Source organism: Dendrobates tinctorius, unplaced genomic scaffold (genome assembly GCF_039654945.1).
Source record: "Dendrobates tinctorius isolate UK_male_01 unplaced genomic scaffold, ASM3965494v1 ptg000120l, whole genome shotgun sequence".
Classification (NCBI taxonomy): domain Eukaryota; kingdom Metazoa; phylum Chordata; class Amphibia; order Anura; family Dendrobatidae; genus Dendrobates; species Dendrobates tinctorius.
Window position 1 is genome coordinate 32,837,880 of NW_027361788.1, and position 21,786 is coordinate 32,859,665.

General features: G+C 44.9%; 1 protein-coding gene across 1 annotated transcript in view; it reads left to right on the top strand.

The window, feature by feature from the left end:
- The first annotated feature begins 3,942 nt into the window (after positions 1 to 3,942).
- LOC141046589 (torsin-1B-like) overlaps positions 3,943 to 21,786 on the top strand; it is a 30,139-nt gene continuing 12,295 nt past the window's right edge. The window contains exon 1 of the mRNA XM_073541068.1: positions 3,943 to 4,171. Within this exon, the coding sequence (XP_073397169.1) occupies positions 3,958 to 4,171 (214 nt within the window). The 5' untranslated portion in view covers positions 3,943 to 3,957. The remainder of the gene's footprint in view (positions 4,172 to 21,786) is intronic.

A 21,786-nucleotide genomic window follows, 5' to 3' on the forward strand; every position in this document is an offset into this window, starting at 1 on the left:
AGAAAAAGCGCGGGAGCCTTACCTTTATAAGGAGCCAGCTGTGAGTCAACTGTGTCAGTGACAGTTGTGAAGCAAGAAGAATCCCCCGCCCACCCTCCCATTGTTAAGATTATGTTTTTTTTAACGTTTCTTATTTTTGTCGTGTTGTTTTATTAGTTGGGGTAAAATCGCCCAACTATGTTGGGTGGATTGTGGTTTGTATATGTGTTTTCGTATTTATGAATTTTTATGGTTATTTATGATTTTAATAATATGGTGATTTATTCTAAATTATAAAGTTACCAATAATAAAACACCATGGCCATTTTTTATTCCAAAAATAACGTGTCTGAGTATTTATTTATTTAGTGACAGTAATTTAAAGGGTTATGGTGGGCTTTATGCTACCATGTGAAATTCTGACTTCTGGGGCAGAGGAGAGAGGAGAGAGAGAGAGAGACTGGTGAAAGAAAAAAAGAAAATGGGGCTCGGAGCCTGCGCAGTATGAAATCCACATGCATCCTGATTCAGGTGCGTCTACATTGACAATCATATGTTTTTGCTGACACATATCAGGATGTCTGCAGATTTTTTTTAATACCCAAAATTCGCAACAAGCTGTATTTTGGGAGAACATGGAAAATCCTGATGCAAACGCAGGTCCGTGCCTCCCTATGTTAAGTATAGAGATCTAATCTGGATCAGGATTGCTACGCATCACAACGCACCGTACCACAATGCTAGTGTGAATGCAGCCCCACTCGTGCAGCCCCTAACCAGGAGCCCCCATACATGCTCCCAATACATTTTATTACCATTACCACAGCATAGCACAGGGCACAAGCCCTTCTAGTGAGGCGGGAAAGATCACTGTATGACAGAGCAGCATGCGGACATAGTCTACATTATGTCTGCAGTCTGGTCCCATACAGCACATCCCTCGCTTCCGAGCATCAGTGCAACAACACGGATCCCTGCACACGGACCCGTGTTCTCCTGGTCCCGTGCTCCATGTTAATTCCAGACATGTAGCCGCGGATCCGTGCGTCTCCCTGCGCCTCGTGTTTTTCAGATGACACAAAACTGCAATAAGTTGCGTTTTTGTGCATCTGATAAAATATGCAGATATGCAGATCTGTGGGAAAACGGTGACACCTGGATGCACGCGCAAATCCCATCCGTCACCACTGAAAGTCAATGGAGACGAAAAGGGATCCGTGTGCATCCAAAATATGCAAGTGTGAAACCAGCTTAACCCCATAAGGCCATGTGCACACGGTGCGGATTCTGCTGTGGATCTGCAGTGTTTCAGGCTCTGCAGCAGCTTTAGGTGCGTTGTACAGTACCATTGTTTTCAATGGTAAACTGAAAACCGCTGTGCACATGCTGCAGATTTTTCCGCGCGGATTTGCTGCGGGTTCAAATCCACAGCATGTCAATTCTTTGTGCGGAATCCGCTGCGGTTTCAAACCTCCATTGTAGAGATGTGAAACCGCAGGGCTAATCCGCAGGCTAATCCGCAGGTCTTTTTTACCTGCAGATTTTTCCAAATCCGCAGCACCAAAAATTGTGTGCACATGGCCTAATGATTGGGGCTGGACCTAGATCTCTGCACAGTCTTGCCTGAAATCACTTTATTATATTGCTTACCCTTAAGCGGGAGTCACACATAGCAATCTCGCTAACGATATCGCTGCTGAGTCACAACTTTTGTGACGTAACAGCGATCTCACCAGCGAGATTGCTGTGTGTGACAGCGATCAGCGAGCGGCCCCCCTGCCGGTATCGCTGCAAGAAACCTCTGGACATTTCTTTGGTCGCTGGTCTCCCGCTGGCCAGCACGCATCGCTGTGTGTGACAGGCGGGAGACCAGCGATCAGCTGTAAAAAATAAAAAAAAATAAAAAATATTGTTATTCTCACCTTCCGACGTCCCGCGCAGCCATCCTGCCTCTCTCAACGCTCCGGTCACAGTAATCCTTTGCGAGAATGACCGCTAGACTTCGCGCTCCCGCGAGACCGTGACGTCTCGTGGTCATTCTCGCAAAGGATTACTGGGACCGGAGCGTGGAGAGAGGCAGGATGGCTGCGCGGGACGTCGGAAGGTGAGAATAACAATATTTTTTATTTTAATTCTATTTTTTACAGGGACGGCAAGCGATGCCGGGCGCTCGGCATCGCAGTGCTGATCACTGGTGAAGCTGTCTGTGTGACAGCTCACCAGCGATCCTGACACCTTGATATCGGTGTCGGTATCGCTGGTAAGTCGCTATGTGTGACTACAGCTTTGCCCTACCCTCAGCAAGAACTGACGCTTCTCCCTGTAGGGTTCCTGTCCTGTGTGACTGTCCTGTTTCCTCTTCACTCAGGGTGGTTTCACATTAGCGCTTTTTAAGCGCACGCACGGCCGGGGGTAGCTCCGCCCCCGAGCCGGCTCTCTGCCCGGCGTGCCCGCCCCTTGCTTGTAGCGCAGCCTCCTAGCGCACAGCGGCGCCTGCAATCGGCGCACCCTATCTTTAGCATAGGGTGCGCAGGCCGTGCGCTAGTTGCGCTTTGACCTGCGCTGCGCACTTTTGACGGTGCGCCGTGCACGCCAAAATCCGAAAAGTTTGATTTTGGCGCACACGGCGCACCGTCAAAAGTGCGCAGCGCAGGTCAAAGCGCAACTAGCGCACGGCCTGCGCACGATCTGCGCACCCTATGCTAAAGATAGGGTGCGCCGATCGCAGGCGCCGCTGTGCGCTAGGAGGCGGCGCTACAAGCAAGGGGCGGGCATGCCGGGCAGAGAGCCGGTTCGGGGGCGGAGCTACCCCCGGCCGTGCGTGCGCTTAAAAAGCGCTAATGTGAAACCACCCTTACTCAGTGCTGCACTGCTGCTGATGCTGAGTCGGCTGACTTTAACTAATAGTATGCTATACTAAAGTATATGTGAGAGTCTACATGAGACCAATTTGCTGTCACTTGAGTTTAACCCCTCTACAGTCACATGCCATATACAGTATGCCATGCATGCATGTCTGAAGCTAGGAGGAGTGTATCACTTTAAGGCTGTGTGCACACGATGCGTTTTTTTAAGCGTTTCCGCAGCGTTTGAGCCGGCTCAGACGCTGCAGAAACGCTTAAAAGATGCATCAAATTAATTAGCATGCGTTTTTTGCTTTCTGTGCCAATGCATGCGTTTTTAACCGCTCAGGAATCGCTTAGCGGCTAAAAACGCAGCATGCTCATTAATTTCCTCATTGCTGAGCGTTTTTAGGCTGAGTGGAGACGGAGTTTTGAGCCCTGTGGATTTTTCCGTGCAGAATGGAAGAAAACCGCAGGTCAAATTACCTGCATTTTTCCTGCGGATTTCTTCCATTTTTCACGCAGTTTTCATGCGGTTTTTGTGCGGTTTTCCATCGCGGTTTTCCCCCTGCGGATTTGGTGACAGGGGAGATAGAAAACCGCACAAAAGAAGTAACATGCTGCGGATTTTGTACCGCAGGAAAACCGCGTGGAAAAATCTGCAGCGTCTGCACAGCGTTTTTTTTTTTCCCATTCATTTTAAAGGTACTGTACATCACAATGCGGATATGCAGCGTTTCTGCGCGGTAAAATCCGCTGCGGAAACGCTGCAAATCTGCATCGTGTGCACATGGCCTTAGCCATCCCCAATGATCCCAGAAATCGCGTGTCAAAAAACGCGTCAAAATCGCGTCAAAAATTGCGCAAAAGACGCGCAATTTCTGGAAAGAGGATCCTTTTCCTGAGCATTTAAAAACGCTAGCGTGTGCACATAGCCTTAATATTTCCACTCACTCCAGCACAGACAGCACACATTTCTCTCTGTCTCCTGACAGCTCCGCCTCCTCCCAGATAAATCTCTGCCACTGCCTGGCGCCAGAAAAAGAAAAAAAAAAAAAGAACCGGCTCGTTCACAGTGCAGAGCCGGCTCTTTGAATCTGATCGTTCATGAACGACACATCACTAGTCGGATGTAATGGCTGCTGTTAGGAGGTCTCGTCCCGGCACGTGGCTCCTCTTCTTGCTGCTGGCGTCTCCGCTCCTCCATGTCGCCGTGTCCCTGGAGCCCATCACCACGGGTCTCGCTATAGCAGCCGCCTCCGCTCTTACAGGCTACCTGTCCTCCCCAAAGTTCTACTGCGGGCGGCTGGTGGAGTGCTGCCAGGTGGACAAGCCCTTTAATAGCACAGGTTAGGTGGGAGTAGTGATGGGTTACATCCCTGCTGGGAGTTGTAGTCCTGCAGTATGTGGCCTGCTGCAGTGTAAGGTTATGGGGTAAGTCCGCCCCAAACCAGGGCACCATGCCAGTGGTGTGACCGTGGCACCATGTGGGCACCATATCTGACCCTCCTATTGGGAAAAGGGGCCTGAGCTCATGTACCCACTAATGGCTCCTGGTGCAGCACATAGCGGTACTGTGCTGATGGTTTGCTACAGTGTATCAGCTAAGGACTTCAGAGAAAAGGCTCAGATGTGCGCAGCGCCTCAGGCCACGCTCCCACCATGAGGTATCGGTTGTGTATTTTTACTGCATTAATAACGTCACCTCTTCCAGTTCCGGCAAAGTGGATGTGACATATAGAAGTCTCCTGCCTGTGTTCATGTTAGTAAACCGCACACAGAATCGCAAGTAACCTAATGTAAATAATAGGTGCAGAAATTCTGCAACGTCAGACGCGCGTCGTGGGAACGTAGCTGAAGACTATTTGGCTATGTGCGCACGTTGCAGATTTGATGCGCTTTTTCCCCGGGCGTAAATGGTCCAGAAACGCAATGGAATCCTTATGCAAGGTAATTCAATGACGATCCTGAAGTGTTGTGCACATGATCAGTAAATTTCCGTCCGTATTTGCGGTGCTTTTTTTTTTTTTTTCTGCAGCATGTCAATTCTTTTTGCATTTTTGCCTGCGTTTTTGACCCATTGAATGCACAGGAAAAAAAAAACGCAGCGTATTTGTCTGTAGCGTTTTTGCTGCCAAGAGATGCAGAAACCTGCAAGCAACTACGCAACGTGCGCACATAGCCATTCTGTTCACTCACAGGACGTAGTGGTCTTGATTACCCTTTATCCGACCAGGCAAATTTTAATTCTTGCGCTTTCTTTTAGTTTTGAATCACAAAATATAATGTACTGGAAAAATGAGAAAATAATTCCAAATGGGTAAAATGGTGGAAAATGCACCTATTCCTGTATTGTTTAGTTTTTTTTTTCTTGGTGGGTGGTTCGGTACTTAGTGCTCATTGTCAAGGAAAAATGTCCTGGCAACCTGATTCTCTAGGTCATAGTTGCCAACCGTCCGTAAAAACTCGATACTTTTCTCTGCCATCTGTGAATTCCGCCCATCCCCGAAGTTTGTACTGCGCATGCGCTAAAAAGGCTGCCATGCACAGTACAAACAGGACCTGTCCCAGAAAAAGAGTCATGGCAGCCTGGAGGGATTCAGTGTACAACAGATGGTCAGGGAGGGTCCGATGCCAGCCATTTTAATTGCTTCAAGTACTCACCTCCTGCCCATTCCTGGCCCCGCTGCCGGTGCTCAGCTCTCCGGTCTGCTAAGCGTCGTTGATTCTCTGTGCAGAGATCACGCTGACGTGACTACAGTGAGCCAACTGCACACGTCAGAGAGTCAAGGCGCTGAGGAGACCTGACCGGAGCAGTGGACGCTGGAGTACTTGCAGCAGGGAACAGGCAGGAGAGGTGAGTATTTGATCCTTTTTTTTGTTTTTTTAAATGAATGTAGCATTATATGGGCACCACTATACTGTATGGAACAATATGGCCCATTTTTCTGTACGGAGCATTACATGGGGACCATTATACTGTACTAGCTGAAGAGCCCGGCGCAGCCCGGGCATAGTAACTAACTGTGCTTAGTTATAACAAACTATCCTCCATCCCATAGTCCCATGCCCATATACCCATCATACATATCCGCCATCCCATAGTCCCGTGCCCATATACCCATCATACATATCCTCCATCCCATAGTCCCGTGCCCATATACCCATCATACATATCCGCCATCCCATAGTCCCGTGCCCATATACCCATCACACATATCCTCCATCCCATAGTCCCATGCCCATATACCCATCATACATATCCGCCATCCCATAGTCCCGTGCCCATATACCCATCACACATATCCTCATCCCATAGTCCAGTGCCCATATACCCATCATACATATTCGCCATCCCATAATCGAGTGCCCATATACCCATCACACATCCTTCATCTCATAGTCCCATGCCCATATACCCATCATACATATCCTCCATCCCATAGTCCTGTGCCCATATACCCATCATACATATCCTCCATCCCATAGTCCCGTGCCCATATACCCATCATACATATCCTCCATCCCATAGTCCTGTGCCCATATACCCATCATGCATATTCGCCATCCCATAATCGAGTGCCCATATACCCATCACACATCCTTCATCTCATAGTCCCATGCCCATATACCCATCATACATATCCTCCATCCCATAGTCCCTTGCCCATATACCCAGCATACATATCCTCCATCCCATAGTCCCGTACCCATATACCTGTCATACATATCCTCCATCCCATAGTCCCGTACCCATATACCCGTCATACATATCCTCCATCCCATAGTCCAGTGCCCATATACCCGTCATACATATCCTCCATCCCATAGTCCAGTGCCCATATACCCATCACACATCCTCCAACCCATAGTCCCGTGCCCATATACCTATCACACATATTCTCCATCCCATAAGCCCGTGCCCTTATACCCATCACACATCCTCCATCCCATGGTCAACCATTATGACATCATAATGAGCGGCGGGGCTTGCAACCTATGATGACATCAGCGTCTCCATGGCAACCATTATGGCGACATAATGAGGGGCGGGGCTTGACACGCACAAACTTTTTCCCCATTATGTAGATAGGGGCAAAATTGTTTGGTGAATTGGAACGTGCGGGGTTAAAATTTTGCCTCACAACATAGCTTAGAACGCTCTCGGGGTCCAGACGTGTGACTATACCAAATTTTGTGGCTGTTGCTGCGACGGTGCGGATGCCTATCGCAGACACTCACTCACTTTGAGCTTTACATATTAGATTGGGTTCAAATCCCACCAAGGACAACATCTGCAAGGAGTTTGTACGTTCTCCCCGTGTTTGCGTGGGCTTCCTCAGGGTTTCCTCCCACATTCCAAAGACATTGATAGGGGGAATGTAGATTGTGAGTCCCATCGGGTACTGTTCCAATAATGTTTTTAAAGAGCTGTGGAATTAATGACCCTATAAAAATGAGTACAATAAATTGAGCAATATATGGGGCCTATATACTGTGTGTAATTGCTATACTGTTTGGAGTAATATATGGGGCCCATTGTACTGTGTGGAGCAATATATAAGGCCCATTCTGTACAGAGCATTATATAGGGTCTATTATACAGTATGGAACCATATATGAGTCCCATTATTCTGTGCGGAGCATTATATGGGGAACATTACACTGTTTGGAACCACTATATGGAAAAATATATGGGGCATATTGTATTGTATGGAGCAATATCTGGGGTTCATTATAGTGTATGGAACTACTATACGGTATGGATTAATATATGGGGCCTATTGTATGGAGCATTATATGGGACCACTATACTATATGGGGCACATTATACTGTAAGGAGCATTATATCGGTCAGGTATGATTTTCATCCTCTGAGATTCCTTTCTTTGTCGGAGAGCAAAGGGGGTTTTAAATGTCCATAAAAATTTTAGGCTGTCCGTGAATTTGATTAGTGGAATGTGTTGCAAACAATAAAACATAAAAACGATCAATGTAAATCAAAATAAATATCTCATGGATGTCTGGATTTGGAATGATGCTCAAAATCAAAGTGGAAAATCAAATTACAGGCTGATCTAACTTCATTGGAAATGCCTCAAGTCAAGAAAATTATGCTCAATAGTGTGTGTGTGGCCTCCACGTGCCTGTATGACCTCCGTGCAAAGCTTCGGCATGCTCCTGATGAACAGGCGGATGTTCTCCTGAGGGATCCTCCTCCCAGACCTGAATTAAAGCATCGACCAACTCCTGGACAGTCTGTGCTGCAACGTGCCGTTGGTGGATGGAACGAGACATGATGTCCCAGATGTGCTCAATTGGATTCGGGTCTGGGGAATGGACAGGCCAGTCCTTAGCATCAATGCCTTCATAATGCAGGAACTGCTGGCACACTTCAGCCACATGAGGCCTAACATTCTCATGCTTCAGAATAACCCAGAGCCCACTTTACATGCATGTGATCTCACAATGTGTCTGAGGATCTCTTCTCAGTACTTAATGGCAGTCAGGCTACCTCTGGCTAGCACATAGAGGGCTGTGCGGTCCTCCAAAGAAATGCACCCTCACACCATTACTGACCCACTGCCAAACTGGTCATACTGGAGGATGTTGCAAACCGCATAACGTTCTCCACGGCGTCTCCAGACTCACTGTCACGTTGTCTAAGTGTGAACCTGCTCCCATCAGTGAAGAGCGCGGTGTCGGTGTCAAATTTGACATTCTTTGTGTTCAAATGCCAATCGCCCTACACTGTGTTGGACTGTAAGCACAACACCCACTTGTGGCCGTCAGGCTGTCATACCACCCTCGTAGAGTCTGTTTCTGACAGTTTGAACAGACACATGGATTTTAGTGGCCTGTTTGAGGTCATGTTGCAGGGCTCTTGCACTGCTCCTCCTTGCACAAAGGAGGAGGTAACGGTCCTGCTGCTGGGTTGTTGCTCTCCTATGGCCCACTCTAGGTCTCCTGGTGTACTGGCCTGTCTCCTGGTATCTCCTCCATGCCTGGACACTGTGCTGACAGACACAGCTACCATTCTTGCCACAGCTCGCATTGATGTGTCATCCAGGATGAAGTACACTACCTGAGCAACTTTCGTGGGTTGTAGACACCGCATCATGCTACTGTACAGCAGGGTGGATTTGATTTAAATCTAACTTTTTTAAATCATGATTTAAATCACTAGTCAGTAAGGCTTGATTTAAATCAGTGATTTAAATCAAAGTTTCTACCTAAACTAGTTCTTGCTACTTTAACATGCAAGTAGATGAAGATTTTTAGAATCACTTTTTATATTACTTTTTTCTCCCCAGTTTAATGGGTTAATCATTCATATTTGGACACCACTGTTCTGTTGTACTTAGGAAGGAGAAAAATAATCCTGACCTTAATAACAATTTAAATAGATTTATTCAACTGAAACTATAACAACATTACAGCATAAGTTATTTGCTTAAACAAACATCTATGTTTGTTAACTAATTTGGCTAAACAAAATATATATATATTTTAAGAAACTTAGACTGTCAGCCCAGCCGACACATGAAAAACTTAAATACTACTGTCCCTGCTGTCCTCTGTAGCTCACTTGTCGTCATCTTCATCATCATCTTCTTCTTTGTTCCTATTCATAATCTGGAAAAGAAAAACAAGCTTTCCTGCTTTATTGGGTCCCAACCGATTTCTCAATTTAGAATGAATGAGTCCAAAGGAAGAGAATATTCTTTCAACGCCTGCAGAAGAAGCTACTGCTGTTAAAAGTGAAATCATTACTTGAACAGTCTCTAAATCCAAGCGCTTAAGTGACTTCCACCAATTTACTGGTGTGACCTTCCTTAAAATATCTTCAGCAAACATATATTTCTGGAATGGTTCCCCCTTAGCTCTGAAGTTTATTATAGTTGGCATTAAAGATGGATGATTGCTGGATACCCATGTCATAGCTAACTCCTCTTCCTCAGCACTTAGGTTTTGACCCTGATATTGGATATTGACAATATTTGCCAAAAAAATGAGCTGGAGTCAGTGCTTGTCCCATTCGTTTGTTTACTGCTTGTAATTTAATTCTGTCCATGTGTAGTTCTGTTTTTAAGTGTTCACTCAGTTCCTTCTAAATTTCAACAGCATCCGCAATAAAACAGCTATTTTTCTGTATTTTGTTTAAAGCTTGAGAGATGGGTTTCAGGAAGCTCAGCATATGTTCAACATTTCTCTTAAGCCCAATGTTGAGGATTTTGGCCGTCACAGTGCCATCTATTTTATCTCGATTTTCTTCACAAAGTGTCATCAGAATAGGCCAGTTTTTGATATACTGCTCAAAACAGTCCACCACAGAGTTCCATCTAACATCTTGTGGGAGCGTTAGCTTGGTTCCACCCATCCTTTTCAGAGCTGCTGCAGCAAAACGATTATTACGGAAGTATTTAGCAATTTCAACAACATTAGCCTTTATTTCTGGAACACTTAAGTCTTTGGCTAAGAGGTGCAGCAAATGAGCACTGCAACCATATGTTATTAGCAGCTTTGTATTCCCTCCCTGCTCTTCTAAATCTCTTATCTTGGATACGTTTGCAGCATTGTCAGTGACCAAACTGCGTACTAATAATAGTCAAATTCACCGCACACTCAGAGGGATTTATGCAAATAAGTGCTTATTTTATTATATACAAAACATGTGGGAGCCAAACAAGAATATATAGCACGAAGTAGAAGCGATATAATAACACGACGTTTCGGCTCAGTCCGAGCCTTTATCACTTTTATCGCTGAATTGAAAGTCGGATCTTTGAATAAAGAGGAATAGAACTCCCAAGAGAATAGCCCAAGAAAGATGGCTGTTGATAGGGTGCTATACAGCGGCGCTCCCACGCCTAGCTGCAGCTAGGCGTGGGAGCGCCGCTGTATAGCACCCTATCAACAGCCATCTTTCTTGGGCTATTCTCTTGGGAGTTCTATTCCTCTTTATTCAAAGATCCGACTTTCAATTCAGCGATAAAAGTGATAAAGGCTCGGACTGAGCCGAAACGTCGTGTTATTATATCGCTTCTACTTCGTGCTATATATTCTTGTTTGGCTCCCACATGTTTTGTATATAATAAAATAAGCACTTATTTGCATAAATCCCTCTGAGTGTGCGGTGAATTTGACTATTATTAGTAATAGGACCTACTGGTCCGTTACACCTGCACCTCGCCATTGGACTTGAGTGCACGCTATCCTCCTAGTTACAAACTGCGTACTAGACATTTGAATTTTTGTTCACATGTCGTTATAGCTTTTACTGCCACTTCTTGTAAGTATTCTGCTGTGTGTGCATTTCCTGACGTATCAGTTGTTTGTGCAAGGAAGACTTTACCTTCTTCTGTTGTTATACAAGCACATACAATAGGATCATTGTGGACATTACTCCACCCATCAATACTTAGGTTAACAATTTTACCCTCCAGAGCTGTTGCACATTGCTCCATTTCTCTGTCATACACTTGATCCAGCAGTTTCCCTGCAACATCAGCTCTGCTGGGTGGACTGTATCCTGGTCTCAGTGACTGAACCATATTAATGAAATGTGGGTTCTCAGTCAGACGGAAAGAAGAGTTCGTTGCATAAATAAACTGGGCAATTTTTTCATCAATCAACTCTTTTTCTAATCTGCTAGTTCTTATCACAAACCTATCTATGGTGGTTCCAGGAGGTAAAGGTTTTTCTTCCTTTTGGGTGATGGTGATATGTGGCTGTGGGTGTCTGATGATGATGCTGCTGCTGCTAATGAAGCACTATCCTGGATGAATAACTCTGAAACTGTAGAACAGGATGATGGTGATCTTGGAGGTGGATAGTTTCCAGAATCCATGAATTCCCTTAAACAAAAAAAGTCAATGCTGTTATTTTATTGTTTATACAATTTCTGCTTATTGTACACAACACATCACTGCCCCTGTCCCAAAAGGAATATTTGTTTTTCTTCATAACTGTACCAAATGACAGTAACATGCAGTAATAATAAGAAATATAATTTTTCTCACACATGACAGTTTAGTCTTTAGAAATAGGATTCAATAAAAATGTTTAACAACCTGAAGATCCTGCCTGTTCAGAAGTGTTTCTTTGGTCATCTTCATCACCGCACTTCTCATGATGTTGCCTCATTCGCGCCACCAGGCCTTGCATCTCTTTGTTGCATCGTTTGCATTTTGCACGCATGCCTGCCTTACCGATAGGCGAAGGAGCTTCATTAAAATATTCCCAAACTGGGTCTCTTTTACGGCCTGCTGCCATTATAAGGAAAGAATGTAATAAACCTCAGATCGTACACACAAACAGATCCAGACTTGTCTGTCTGTGGCTATGCTGCAGTATTGTGCTCAAAGTTTCACTTTCATTTTCTTGTCTGCTTGCTCTTCCTCCTCCTCACACTTAGGCTACTTTCACACATCAGGTTTTCGGCGTCAGGCGCGATCCGGCGTCATGCCGGAACGCCGGATCCGGCAAATGTTTCGTAAAACCGGATGTGACGGATCCGGTTTTCTGCCGGATCCGTCTTTTTTTTGACAGACAAAACCGGATCCGTCTCATCCGGTTCATCCGTTTTTCTATCCGTTTTTCGACGGATTACGCCGGATCCGGTTTTTAAAATTGACCCTTGTGGCCTTCCGAACGGGATTGGCTACTGGAAAACTATATATAGCATGTTCCTACAGCCCTTCTTTGACAGGTTGTAGAGGAGAAAGTGCAGGTTGGAGAGAAGAGCAAGTTACTGGCGAAGATGGATGTTGTGATTGGAAATATTTTGAAGAATTTGGCGGATTTTATAGCGGAGGCGAATCATTTGAGGGTGATTGTTCTGGAGAAGGAGAGAGCGAGACAGCAGCGCATCAGGCATCGTAGACGACGTTTGTGGATCCACCCCATCACAGCCAAGAGAATGACGCGTGGGGTCTATTCTACACTCTGCATGGACCTTCGACGAAACCCGGATACATTTTTTGGATATGTGCGGATGAAAATGGAGAATTTTGATTACTTGGTGGAGCGCATTGCACACCTCATAAGAAAAGCGGACACCTATTGCCGCTTCTCTGTTTCACCCGCAGAGCGTCTGATGGTGACTTTAAGGTAAGCCACATTTATTGGATATGTTCGCATCAGAGCACACTTTCACTGCAATCTTGTTGGTGGTAGTTTGTATCTCCAAGTGTTATAGGTCAGTTTTGGTATGTAATGCTGTGATTTAAAACTAATTTATTGTTTTTTAATTCCCCACAGATTTCTTGCAACTGGAGAATCCCTTTCGTCACTGCATTTCCAGTACAGACTCGGGATTTCCACCATATCTGGAATTGTGAAGTACACATGCCGTGCACTGTGGGACTCCTTAGCTGAAGAGTTTTTACCAGAGCCCACAACAGAGAGGTGGATTGAAATTTCAGAAAAGTTTCTACAGATATGTCAGTTTCCCAACTGCTTGGGCGCTGTGGACGGGAAACATATCCGCATTGTAAAGCCAGCCGGATCGGGATCGGAATATTTCAATTACAAGAAATATTTTTCAATTGTCCTCATGGCCATCGCTGACGCGGAATACAAATTTATTGCGGTTGATATTGGGGCCTATGGCCGCTCCAATGACTCTCAAGTTTTCAAACTGTCTGCCATGGGGCGTAAACTGTATGGAAACACCTTCCAGTTCCCACCACCTAGACCGCTGCCGCAAACATCTGGTCCACCTATGCCATTTGTCTGTGTAGGGGATGAAGCCTTCCAGCTGTCAGAACACCTTTTGAAACCGTACTCTAGCAGAGGATTGACAAGACCAAAACGCATTTTTAATTACCGCCTCACAAGAGCAAGAAGAATGGTTGAATGTACCTTTGGTATTCTGACAGCCAAATGGCGGGTCCTATTGACTGCGATCAACCTCAAGACAGAAACTGTGGACGAGGTGATCAAAGCTTGCGTGGTACTCCACAATTTTGTTATCTGCAAGGAACCCATTTCCATTGAGGACACCTCTGAAGAAACCACCTTGCAAGATTACCATGACATTACCACTAGAAGTTCTGTGACGGTTTCAGTAATGAGGGACAATTTTGCACTATACTTTGTCACCTCAAGGCAGAGTACACTGGCAGGATGACAGAGTGTGAAAGATTTGTGCCCAACCAAACTTGTGTACCTTCTGTACCAACAGTATATACCTTTGCCAACCAAAGTTGGCTATCTTGTCATGGTCTCTATTTTTAGCTTTAGGCCACAGGTGTGTACCTGGTTGTGTTTTATGCAAAGTATTTCACCTTTTAACAAAAGTTGTGTACATTGTTAGGAAATCACCAACAATAAACACAACTTTTTAGGTGAAATACTTTGCTTCAAACACAACCAGGAACACAACTGTGGCAAAAAGCTAAAATTTACCCACAGTTATATACCTAGTTTTGAATACCATTTCACCTTTTAAATACCCTGTATTTAACCTTTTTCGCCGCAGAAAGAAATGACAGACAACCAGTGTAAAATAATGTAACTTTTATTGAAAAATGTTTTTTTTAGTAAACTTTTGTAAAATTTTAATAAACTTGTTTGAAACTATAAAACTGAAACCATAAAACTGGTCATTTTTATTTAAATACACACATTATAAATCTGTGTAGTGTGTGGTGGAAATACTGCTGTAGGGGCTGCGGGACACTTCGACACAGGGAGTGTGGAGAGAGGACTGGGATCGTGGTGGGGAAGGAACAGTTAGAGGTGAAGGTGTGGAAAAAACTACAGAATGGGTGGACATGTGGGAAGCAGAAGAGGTGGTGGGTGGTGGAGTGGAGGGTTGGGCAGGGACTGTAGGAGCAGATGATGTTGATGGCAAGTTGTATGGGGAAGGAGTTTGGTACGGGGCAGGTTGCTGGAAGTGGGGAGATGTCTGGTATGGGGCAGGTTGCTGGAAGTGGGGAGTTTGCAGGTACTGGGGAGTTTGCAGGTGCTGGGGAGGTTGCTGGTGCTGGGGAGGTTGCTGGTGCTGGGGAGGTTGCTGGTGCTGGGGAGGTTGCTGGTGCTGGGGAGGTTGCTGGTGCTGGGGAGGTTGCTGGTGCTGGGGAGGTTGCTGGTGCTGGGGAGGTGGATGGTATGTAATAGGAGGGGGAGGATGGAAAGTGGCTGGAGGGGGTGTAGATGTAATAGGAGGGGGAGGATGGAAAGTGGCTGGAGGGGGTGTAGATGTAATAGGAGGGGGAGGATGGAAAGTGGCTGGAGGGGGTGTAGATGTAATAGGAGGGGGAGGATGGAAAGTGGCTGGAGGGGGTGCAGGTGGAGGAACTACTGTGGTGGGAGGAGGAGGTTGGGAGGTAACTTGCTGGAGAGCAGCATGGCATGAATGCATTACATGCATCTGCTGGGCAGGAGAGAGCGTTTCCATGCGCTCCACAACAGACCTGAAAAAGGTGTGGTTTGGCGAAGATCTTGCTTCTGAATGCATGGTTTGCAGAAGTGTCTTCACCTCCAGAATGCTGGAGTTGATCTGCTGATAGCCTGCGGAGATTTGCTCTGACAAGACTTTTAGACAGTTCTGGAAAGATGCATTCAGATGCAAGAACTCTGGCGCATAAGTCTTTTCCTGACCCCTCTGCCGCTGCCGCCCAGTACCCGCAGGTGTACTAGAGGTGGCAGGGGCAGAAGGGTGGGGTAAAGGGAAAGCGATCTCCTCACCAGCAGCTTCATGTAATGTAGGCGGCCACGATGCTCCTGTGCTGGTGGATGGGACAGATGGGTCGAATGTGTGGGAAGGCTGGGAAGGTGCAGATGTACTGGGGCGGTCGAAGTGTCCCTCGGTGCCGGTCTCCTCAGGGATCGCCTCAGAAGGGTCCAATCGTGCAGGCTCCCGAGTGCTGCTCACCGTGCTGTGGAATAAAGAGAAAAAAAAAAACAATTAAAATACTGACATGGTATGGCCCTGGCTGAAAAAAAAAATTTACATCTAACATTTTTTTTCACATGTGGTGTGTAATATTTACCTTCTAGTGACCATTGTTTCCCGGAGGAACGACAGGGCTTCTGCGTACTTGTACTTGCTCCTGCGTCCTCCAGATCCACTCGGGGCCCGCATCTCTTTATTGAACTCCTTCTTGAAACGATCCCTCACAGACCGCCACCGATTCACAATTCTGTTCCCTGAAACGAGAAAGGACAAAGTGGTTAGTATACAACATCAGTGTTTCCCAAACTCCAGTCCTCATGGTCCCCAGGGGTCATGTTTTCAGGATTTCCATAGTAAATAGAAATCCTGAACACATGATCCGTGGGGACCACGAGGACTGGAGTTCGGGAAACACTGGTTTACATCAAGCAACCGGTACTGTATATACTTACGCTCTTTAATCTGGTCCCGAACATCGAGGTCCTCCCAGCGGCCCACAAGGAGCGAACAGATTTCCTCCCAGAGTCGTCGGGTAACGATAAGGTCAGCGTGGCGGCGGTCAGCCATATTCCAGAGCGGCTCCCTTTCTCTGACGAGATCGATGAGGTGGTCCACATCGAGTCCTCCATCCTCACCGTCAGAGTCGGTAGCACGCTGTGAAGGCTGTTAAAGAAAAAGACAAAAATAACATAATTAGCCTCCACAAAAGAAATGAAATAAAAAGTGCAAAAAAACAAAGCAAAAATATTTATACTTACACGCTGTTGACCGCCGCGTTGGTGTCGCCGACGACCCTGGGAGGCACTGCGAGGACCTCTTGGCCGAGCACCAGATTGGGAAGACTAGAGAAGAAAACAAAAAATTTTATGTCTTTGGATGTAGGCATTTGTTTGCTGTGTGTGGTCTGCAGAACATTGTTTTCTATGTGTTGTGTGTAGTGTGATGTTGTGTTTCTGCGTTTGATGCAAAAAACTTACCAATTGTGAGCCCACTCCAGGTGTCTGTCCACCCCTTCCTTCTTCTGGGAGCTCCTCTTCATCTTGGGAATCCTGTTTTGAAATAAAAGGCAATGAATAGACATATATTACAGAGATGATGGATTTTGGAAATAAAAACTTACCGTCAAACGCTGACAATGCGAGGGAGGGCTCCCAGAAGATGATGTGCTGTCTTCCTGGTGGCCACACTCCATGCCTGTGGGTGGTGTTCCAGCTGCTGCCATTGCTGCTGCTGCATCTATTGGGCGGCTGTTGAATAAAGAGAAACAAAGGGCCAATGAATATCTTGATATTCAATAGCCCTAGTTTGGAGGAATGGGGGATTTGATAATTACCGTCTCTCATCTGCTGCTGGCCTCCCCTCCTCAGCATGTTCCATTTGCTGCTCCATTTGGGGTGGTGGTGGTGCTGATGGTGCTGCAGTGGTCTCCTGCCTTCTCCTGCTTCGCTTGGTTGCTTTCTTGGGTGGCATGTTGGGTGTGGCTGTGGGTCCCACTGTCTTGCTTTTATATATGTCTTGTGGGCAGAGCTACTGAGCATGCTCAGACGAAAGAAACCGGATCCGGCCGCCGGATCCGGCTGTCGCCGGATCCGGCGCATTGCGGCGCTCATAGGCTTTCATTGTATGAAAAAGCCGGACACGCCGGATCCGGCGTGTCCGGCTTTTTCGCCGGAGACAAAAAACGTTACAGTAGCCGTTTTTTCCAGACGCCGGATCGCGACACATTGCCGGATCCGGCGAAAACCGGATGAAACGTATGGCCATACGGCGCGATCCGGCGCAAATGCAAGTCAATGGGGGGGAAACCGGATCCGGCATTGCATTTCGCCGGATCCGGTTTCTGTCAAAAGCGCCGGATCGCGCCTGACGGCGAAAACCTGATGTGTGAAAGAGGCCTTAGATTCACATTCTTCTTGTGTTGTGCAGATCTATTCCACTCCAAACAATCAGAAACATATTGTCTAACTTCTTGGACTTGGCACTGAAGGGGTTGATTCTGTATTCATAGGTTTGTAGAACAATAGGATTAAGGTCTTTTTCTCAACTCTGTTCATGTTGTAACATTTTTGCGGTGAAGAAGAGGCTGGGACCTCTGCGGAGTCAAATTCAGTTTTGAGAACTGCGTAAGTAAAGCGAGCGTCTGTGATAATATAGGAGAGAAACTGCCCACTAATCCTACAGAAACCTCTGGAAGAGCATGGCATTGTGAATGTTACACATATACAGCCTTTACTCTACTGAGTTAAACAACGCAGCTTTATCTCATGATGGAAGAACCTTTGGATGGTAAAATATTTTCCTAAAAAAGCAGTTTATTGGAAAAAAATCCAATTTAAATAAAAAAAAATCCGATTTTTTTTTTTTTTTTTTTTTTTTTTTTTTTTTTTTTTTTATAAAAAAACATTGATTTTTATCCACCCTGCTGTACAGTCCCTCTAGGGGTGAGAGCAATGACAAAATGCAAAAGTGACCAAAACAGCAAAAAGGATGAGCACTGAGAAATGGTCTGTGGTCACCCCCTTCAGAACCACTCCTTTATAGAGATAGTCTTGCTAATTACCTCTCATTTCTACCTGTTTGTTCCACTTGCACAACAGCAGGAGAAATTGATTCACAAGTGTTGCTTCATAACTGGACAGGTAGATTTAACAGAAGTGTGATTGACTTGGAGTTACATTGTGTTGTTTGTGTTCTCTTCATTCGTTTTTTTTTTTTTTTTTTTAGCAGTTTGTGTGAGAACAAGTGATTGTATAAGTTGGACTCCCAGAACACTGAATTCTGGAGTAGTCAAAATCTGCAGGTTATCTTCGAAAAAAGCCAGTTAATTTATTTCCAGCCCTAGAATTTAATGTCCTTTTATTATGCTGTGGGGAATGAAGAGACTCCAGGATATAATAACCGCAATGTGTACAAAAAAAAAACCCCTCCGATCACTTCTGCTGCTTTCTGTGCCTGTATAGTACTCTCGACCTCTTACTGCCATTTCGTGCTGAAACCCCAGGAATCTTCACGCCAAGCTGGTAATGCCAGTCGCGAGTAGACCTGGGATGTCTTGGGCCTTATCACAGCTAGAAATCCTGGCTTAGTGTGTGCCTCATAGAATCGTAGAGTTGGAAGGGACCTCCTGGGCCATCTGGTCCAACCCCCTGCTCAAAGCAGGATTCGCTAAATCATCCCAGTCAGATGTCTGTCTAGCCTCTGTTTGAAGACATCCATTGAAGGAGAACTCACCACTTCTCGTGGCAGCTTGTTCCACTCATTGATCACTCTAACTGTCAAAAAGTTTTTTCTAATATCTAATCTGTGTCTCCTCCCATTCAGTTTCATCCCATTGCTTCTAGTCTTTCCTTGTGCAAATGAGAATAAAGTTGATCCTTCTACAATGTGACAGCCCTTTAGATATTTGTAGACAGCTATTAAGTCTCCTCTCAGTCTTCTCTTTTGCAAACTAAACAATCCCAAATCCTGCAACCTTTCCTCATAAGACAGGGTTTGCAGACCGGTCACCATTCTGGTTGCTCTTTTCTGAACTTGCTCCAGTTTGTTGATGTCTTTTTTAAAATGTGGTGCCCAAAACTGGACACAATATTCCAGATGAGGTCTGACCAAAGAGGAGTAGAGGGAAATAATGACTTCACGTGATCTAGACTGTATGCTTCTGTTAATACATCCTAGAATTGCATTTTCTTTTTTTGCTGCTGCATCACACTGTTGACTCATATTCAGTCTGTGATCTATTAGTATACCCAAGTCTTTTTCACATGTGCTGTTGCTTAGGCCTATTCCTCCCATTCTGTATATGCTTTTTTCATTTTTATTGCCCAGATGTAGTACTTTGCATTTCTCCCTGTTTAAAACCATTCTGTTAGTTGCTGCCCACTTCTCCAGTTTATTTATATCTTTTTGAATCCTCTCTCTCTCTTCTCTAGTATTAGCTATCCCTCCTAGCTTTGTGTCATCAGCAAATTTAATCAGTTTACCCTCAATTCCTTCATCTAAATCGTTGATAAAGATGTTGAACAATACAGGGCCCAGGACTGAGCCCTGTGGTACCCCACTTGAGACATTCTTCCAACTGGATGTGCAGCCATTTACGACCACTCTTTGGGTCCGATCACTAAGCCAGTTATGAATCCACCTAACAGTTGCCTTGTCCATTCCATACTTAGTCATTTTTTCAATAAGGATTGTATGAGATACTTTGTCAAATGCTTTGCTGAAGTCAAGATATACTATATCTACAGCATTTCCTTGATCCAACCAATCAGTGATTCCGTCATAGAAGGAAATTAAGTTAGTCTGACATGACTTACTAGTTACAAACCCATGCTGACTCTGTTTAATCACTTCATTCTTATCCAGGTACTGACATACATGTTGTTTAATAATTTGTTCAAAGATCTTTCCTGGTATAGAAGTCAGACTCACCGGCCTATAGTTGCCTGGGTCCACCTTCTTCCCCTTTTTGAAGATAGGAACAACATTTGCTCTTCTCCAGTCTTCTGGGACTTCTCCTGTTTTCAAAGAATTTTCAAAGATTATGGAGAGGGGTTCAAAAATTTCTTCTGCTATCTCCTTCAGTACTCTGGGGTGTAATTCATCTGGACCTGGAGACTTGAATTCATTTAGGTTAGCTAAGTGTTTCCTCACTATCTTTCTGTTTATAGATATCCTGGATTCTTCTATTCCCTTAATAGGACAGTGAAGAACAGTTGATGTCACATTTCCTTTCTGAGAGAAAACAGATGCAAAATAGGAATTTAAAAGTTCGGCCTTCTCAACATCCTGTCTTACCATTTCATCATTTTCATCCTGTAAAAATCCTATAGCATCTTTGACTTTTCTTTTACTTTTGACATATCCCCAAAATCCTTTATTATTGCTTTTGACATCTCTTGCAAGCCTCAATTCATTGTCAGCTTTAGCTAATCTGATTTGTGCCCTGCAGGTTCTGCAGACAGCATTATATTCTTCTTTAGATATGCCTCCCTCTTTCCATTTTATAAACATTTTTTTCTTCCTTTTTAGCATGTGCTTAAGTTTTGTGTTCATCCATCCTGGCTTCCTTAAATGCTTCCTATTCTTCCCTCTTTTCGGAATTGTTAACAATTGTGCTTTGAGAATTTCATTTTTCAAGATTTCCCATCCTTCCTGGACATTTTTGTCTTTAAGGATATCCAGCCATTGGATCCCTCCAATTCTCTTTTTGAATCCCTTAAAATCTGCCTTTCTGAAATCTAACCTTGACGTCTGAGTCTTCACAGGTCTTCCGCCTCTAGTTATCCAAAATTCTAAAATAGCATGGTCGCTACCTCCTAGGGTCCCAGCCACTTTTACCTCCTCAACCATTTCCTCCCTGTTTATAAGGATTAGATCCAAGGTAGCAGTTCCCCTTGTTTTCTCCCCTACCTTTTGGAAGATAAAGTTGTCAGCCAGAGAGGATAAGAATTTCCTTGACCTGTTAGTTTTGCCTGAGAGAGATTCCCAACAAATGTCTGGATAGTTGAAATCTCCCATGACAACTATGTCATATTTTTGGGAGAACTTGGCCATTTGATGCATAAAGAGTTCATCCATATCTTCAGGTTGCACAGGCGGCCTGTAGTAAATGCCTACAATGGTGTCCTTTCCATTGTTCTGTCCTTGTATTCTTACCCAAACAGTTTCCACAGAACTCCCAGTCTCTGAAGCTTCAATCTCTGTGCAGATATAAGCGTTTCTAACATACAATGCGACACCTCCTCCTCGTTTATCAAGTCTGTTTCTTGCAAATAAGTTGTATCCTTCTAGTCTTGTATTCCAATCATGTGTATTGTCCCACCAAGTTTCAGTGATTCCAATGACATCATATTTCTTCTCCTGCGTTAGTAGTTCCAATTCTCCTTGTTTGTTGACCATGCTTTGTGCATTAGTATAGAAACATTTTAGTTTGTGATTGGTTTCTCTTTCTCCAATATTTTTATTAATTAGTTTCTTTTGTCTTTGTTCTTCCTTTCCACTTCTAATAGCAGAGTTCTCAATAGCATTTGTCAGGTGTATGGCTTTTTCTGGTCTTTTGCT